Consider the following 6024-nt stretch of genomic DNA (forward strand, 5'->3'; position numbering starts at 1 on the left):
AAGCAGCGAAATAGTATAGGCCTATTTTTGGATTTTCAAAGCTAGGCTTGCAAATGATGAGCCTTGAGTCCACCGGATACTCCGAAAAGAAAAAACTATTTTGTACTTCCTCCGTTTTTATTTAGTTCGCATATTAGTTTTAGTCAAAGTCAAGCTTTATAAATTTTGACCAAGTTTATAAACAAAAATAAGATTTATTGTCGAATGTACTTTCACGTCGTATAGATTTATTATGATAAATGTCTATATTGTCTATATTGATCAAAATTTACTAAGTTTGACTTCAGTCAACCCTAATATACAGAGTAAATAAAAACGGAGGGAGTATTTGAGCAAGTAATGGCATGTTGTTCCAAGGGCAAGGAGCGGAGTGAATGTCCGTCGCTTTTACTGCCAAGGCTAGCACTGAACAATCCATGAAGACGTGAGGATCCTGAACATTGAGTATGTCCGCCAACCTGGTTGCAAGCATGAGACCAAAAGTCTCAGCTTGAAGAGAAGAAGCAGGAGGGGACATTGTCGCAAGACTCCAATTCTTGCCTGTTTAGATCAGAGCGAATTTGTTGTATGTGATCGTCATTTTGAACCTGAATGAAGACTCCAATTCCCGCTTGTTTAGAGGTGTTAGCTGGCTATATTTCTTGTGTAGTGTCACCGAAGATTGTGTTGCTTGTAAAAGAGTCCAGATTTTGTATCGCCGGCCGCACCAGTTGGTCCTGTAAGCAATGCGCACCATGACCTTCAGCAGGGTATTCCTAATTTGGTTCCTTCTATAATTACGTTTGCCACTGCATACACCTGAGAGGGCCTACAATATTTTCTAGCAAAGTGAGCATTGTGTCGAGATCCAAAGGCACCACAAAAAAGTACATACATTAGAAACATTAATATCTAGACGTCCTGAGTTAAGCAAAGTTTGGATCATGACAGAAATAAAATGACTAGTTACAGCAAGGATTTCTATTTTAATAAACCATGGAGAGCAAAACCGGGCTGCTTATTAGAGAAAGGAGAAAGGAAAATCATGTGCATTTCATCCTCTGTATTTCCACACCCGGAGCAATTTTCATTTATGTGTTTAGAGAATTTACTTGCTCTCTTACCCTTAGGAAACGCTTTCTTGAAAAGCCTCCAAGCAAATGTTTATACCGTAGCGCCATGAGTTTGTCTTGCCAAACTTGGTTTATAAGAGCAATGGTTTGTAGATGAACCTCTTTCGGCTATTGTCTAGCCGACAACTCAAGGTTGTTGAAACATTGTTTATATGTACTTTTGAAGGAGAATATATTTTTAGTTTCCACATCAAAGCAGCAACCGCAATTATAGGAGTCTGGAGAATATTATTAGCTATCTCAAGAGTGAACAGAGAGTAAATCAGATCAGCATTTCAAGCCTTTTGATTTGGCTACCAAAGATCTTTAACAAGAATTTATTGCATTTTTTTGGAATCGGATGATGTTTCCTTGCTCGACAGAGAACATATAAGATAATAATGTGTGCATAGCATCTTAATAATGTTTTTTTGCAAATGTCTTTAGTTCCTTTCAAGAAGACTGAAAATATCTTACTAGTCCCTCCGTTTCTAAATATAAGTCTCTTTAGAGATTTCAATGCAGACTATATACGGAGCAAAATGAGTGAATCTAAATTTTAAAATATGTCTATGTACATCCATATGTAGTTTGTATTGGAATCTCTAAAAATATTTATCTTTAGGAATGAAGGGAGTAGATAGTAAGGTTTATACTTGTGGTGGACTGCCAATCCTTATAGTTCGGTGAACATATTTATCCACTGAAGAAAAAAAGATGATATTACTAATTATGTGCCATATATGCATATCCAAGTTGCCACAATGGAATTCCTTAACTTCTGGTTAATGGAGGTATATGGTTATGTTCTGGAGTAAAACATATCCTTAAATGTTTGTGTTGCATGTTGTTATTGGCTTTGACAACAAAAATATCATTTCATTAGCACCTAACTTTGTTGGATGGAAGATTACATGTTTAATAATCAATACAAATTGTAAGCTCCCTAGCAAATGTTGGCTCCTGGTAAGGGAGGGAAAAACTGTTGTGTTGTGTTGTGTGTTTGGGTCCACTCAAGTATATTGATTTATGTAAAAACATAGCAGATCAGTCCACTGCACGCATCAGATTCCACGTAGTATGAGCGAAAAAACAACCCAATTTAGCTGAAACATAAAACAAAGCAACCGATTGTAGCAGTCCACGTAAAAAGTTGAGTTTTTGACTCAGGATTGTAGGGCGGCGCAGCAAAGCGCGCTTCACCCTCTAGTTATTATGAAGAGTTACTAAAAAAACAAAGTCTAATACTTGAACTTCAAAAGCGTAGTACTCCTACTAATTCTTCAGATTTCAATAACTTGATAAGAGAGCTTCATCAGTCTTGCTTGCACAAAATTTGAATTCTCGACTCAGCATTGTTGGTGTCAGATCAACCTAGTGGATGCCTTGAAGAACACCTCGATACCTCTCCACGTGGCCGCCGAACTCTCGGTACTTCCTTGCTACCTGATGCATGATTTTTCTTTTTGAAAACTATGAAACTTTACTGAAACAGAATTTTCGGACTTCATTGAAACAGAAAATCCAATACTTGTTTTTTTTTGTTGAGGAAACTGATATTAGAACTTTAAAACTGTAGTAACCTTCAATCCAATACTTGTTTGAAACGGGATTCTTCGGACTTGGGACTTCAAAGGACTTGATCAGAGCTACCATGGACGCAGCTGGTCAGCAACAATCTTCTTTGCACGAGCTTCGAGTTCTCGGCTCAGCATTGTTGGTGTGAGATCGACCTAGCTAGTGCAGGCCTTTAAGAAGACCCCGGTATCTCCGCACGTCGCCGCCGAGCTCTCCGTACTTCAGTCGCATGAAGACCTGCAGCGTGCGCACGCCGGCGGCAGCTGCGAGGCGAGGGCTCCCCAGCGGCGGATGGAAGCCGAGGTAATCGGCGATGTGCTCCAACCCCAGTGGCATGGCCGGGCAGCCGGCCGCCATCGTGGCCACATCATAGACCTGGTCGCCGAGGTAACGCCGCACGGCGCCGTTGAACCCGGCCACGTCTCGCGGCAGCGGGGCGCCGCCGGTGACAATTTTGAGCAGGTATGCGACATGGTAGGCCCCAGCGTACGTGATCCAACTCCGCGACCGCCCACGCCGAGCGCCGACCAGGCCGGATTCAAACAGCTTCTTGTCTAGCATGTCGGCGCTGACGCCGTGGTCGCGGAGCGCGCCGACGTCGAGGCCGCGGCCCGCGAGGTACGCGAGGGAGTTCTCGTCGTGCGGGTCGGCCTGGGGGCGGAAGTCGCGGAGGTTGAACTCCCAGGCGTCGAGGTACCCGCCGTCGCTGTCGTAGAGCGCGATGCCGACCTGCAGCGGCTTAAGGTCGTCAACGTTGGCCTTCACGAGGGCGTAGCGCTCCTCCACGGTGAGGGCGTTGTGGTCCTGGCTGGGGTGGTGGACGACGCCCGGGTAGTGCACGTTGACGGCGACGTACTGGGCTCTGCTGGCGACGTGGCGGAGGTTGGCCGATTCATGCTTGAAATTGGACGCCCACACGGAGCGCACCGGGACCGCGGACGACGGCCAAACCGGCGACATAGGTGCATGGTAGAAGTACGGCGGGGGCTGCATGGGGAACGCGTAGTGGAAAGGTAGCGGCGGTGGCGGTGGAAACATTGGGAACATACCGGCGGCCGGGTTCATGCCGATGGACGCCTCTAATCAACCAGAGAAGCTTGTAGCTCTGCGTTCGTGTTAGGCGGGCGGTGTGTTGGCATTATAAGGAAGGAGAGGGAGTGGAGTCGCAGTCGTAGTCGGACGAGGAAGGATATTGCGGTGGTGGGACACGGACCGGCTATAATTCAGAGAAGCTAAGCAGCGTAGTACAGTAGAACTCTTTTTCTTTCTTTTTTTCTTTTTTTTGCAAGGGAGTGGGTCATAACTCAGAAGAACTCGGAGGTAAATAGTTACAGTAGTCCTGACGGGGTACGGTACTTATGTGAAAAGAAATTCCTGGAGTTTTTTTTTTTGAAAGGAGCCAGCTCGCAGCTGGTTCTTTATTGATCATAAGCAGGGAGCAGGTGAACAAGCGACAAAGGCGATGATCCGGGGATCAAGGATGAAAGAAGAAGAAAGCGAGAAAAAGAAAGTGCCAAGGGCACAGCCTTAAAACTGATTACTCAGGGCGGATCCCCGAAGGGGCTCTGAATGTATCGGGCACCACATTGCTGCCATAGGCAAAGGTTGCGTCTGATCGCAGCTAGGATCCCTTCTGCATCAGCTTCCTTGTTTCTGAAGGTGCAGTTGTTTCGCGCCTGCCAAACTTCTCAGAGTACAAAACATCCCAAACATAATAAAAATTACATTGAGGTTTATGGACAATCAAACGACCATTGCAGCCGCCGATGTGATGTTGTCACCGCTCCCATACGGGAGCCGGTCTGACCTTATCGATGACAGCTGGGAAGTCTTCGTGCACGTGCCCGTAAGGACCAGCGTTCGGGAGCCGTAGTCGTCGTCATTGAATTCTTGAATCGGTCTGAGGAACCTGACATCAAATCTCGCTATTGCGTACACCCGACAAGAAACTCTAACCTCGGCGCTCCGAGGAGCTGGCAGGAATCTACATCGGAGCTCCATCTAACCCGTCTCGACGAACGAACTTGAGGAGGATCGGAGCCCGAAAGACTTGCTCGAAGAAGAAGTGCTGCTATTCGTCCGAGCACCGCCCTTGCGAGAACCAAAACCCTACCTATCTAAGTTGAGGCACCAGGAATACCCTCTCCACTACCGACCGCCGGAGCGGCAAGCGGAGGGGATGTGAATCCATGGGATCGGCAGCGAAGATCGAAGGGAAGAAGGCATTCCCTAGTCGCCTTGCGAGAGGGGAAAGAAAAAGCTTCACGTTTCAATTATGAATTGTTAGTTATTTCAGTCTAGTAGATAGATAGATAGATCAATGTAAAAGATAATCGACTTCTGCAGACCGTCGGGCACCCTCGGTTCCATGGCGTTGGTCCAATATGTGGACCTCTGGCGTCAGGTGCGGCAAATACATCTATCTGACTCCCCTGATGAGCTAGTTGGCCCGGACTTCCTTTGACCAATACACTGTCAAATCCTGCCACGAGAAGTTATTCATTGGCTCCGTTAATGATAACGATCCTCACTGGCACCTATTCCGAAAGAAATGGGAGTCGCTTCGCAAGTTTTTCCTTTGGCTTGCCCTACTCGATAGGTGTTGGACCGTGGCTAGGCTCATGCGCCACAACCTCCAGCATGACGTCTCGTGCCTCCTCTAGGATTGTCGGTGTCAAAACCGGTGGATCTCGGGTAGAGGGTCCCGAGTTATGGATCTTGGATCAATGGGGAACATGAAACACAGGGAAGATGTTTACCCAGGTTCGGGCACTCTCGAAGAGGTATAACTCTACATCCTGCTTGATTATATTGATGTGTATATACGGTTACAAAGTTGATCTACCACGAGATCGTATGAACTAAACCCTAGGTGAGTGATACGTCTCCAACACATCTATAATTTTTTATTGTTCCATGCTATTATATTATCAATCTTGGAAGTTTATATTCATTTTATAATAATTTTATATCATTTTTTGGGACTAACCTATTGACATAGTGCCCAGTGGCATTTGTTATTTTTTTGCTTGTTTTTTTACTTCGCAGAATATCAATACCAAACGAAATCCAAATGCCATGAAACTTTCTGGAGATTTTTTTCAGGGACAAAACACCTTGGGAGCAAAGGAAGTGCATGAGGGGAGGCCTATGGGGCCCACTAGGCACCAGGGCGCGCCAGAGGTAGTAGGGCCCACATGAGGTTTCACCACTAACTATCAGCTCTATAAATGCTCTGAAATACCAAAAACCCTAGGAGAGTCGAGATATCTGAGTTTCCACTGCCGTAAGTTCCAGAACCACGAGATCCAATCTAGAGGCCTTTTTCGGCACCTTGCCAGAGGGGTCAACGATC

At 45.9% G+C, this 6024-nt stretch overlaps 1 protein-coding gene across 1 annotated transcript; it reads right to left on the reverse strand.

The window, feature by feature from the left end:
- Positions 1 to 2650: 2650 nt before the first annotated feature.
- LOC123094448 (probable CCR4-associated factor 1 homolog 11) lies at positions 2651 to 3766 on the reverse strand. The gene has a single exon (XM_044516454.1). The coding sequence runs from the start codon at positions 3732 to 3734 to the stop codon at positions 2829 to 2831; it is 906 nt and encodes a 301-aa protein (XP_044372389.1). The 5' UTR covers positions 3735 to 3766; the 3' UTR covers positions 2651 to 2828.
- Positions 3767 to 6024: the final 2258 nt, after the last annotated feature.

Source organism: Triticum aestivum, chromosome 4B, assembly GCF_018294505.1.
Source record: "Triticum aestivum cultivar Chinese Spring chromosome 4B, IWGSC CS RefSeq v2.1, whole genome shotgun sequence".
Lineage (NCBI taxonomy): Eukaryota > Viridiplantae > Streptophyta > Magnoliopsida > Poales > Poaceae > Triticum > Triticum aestivum.

Excerpts from the sequence above, each read along its gene's own strand:
- LOC123094448 (XM_044516454.1), bottom strand. The coding sequence starts at position 3,734 with ATGAACCCGGCCGCCGGTATGTTCCCAATGTTTCCACCGCCACCGCCG.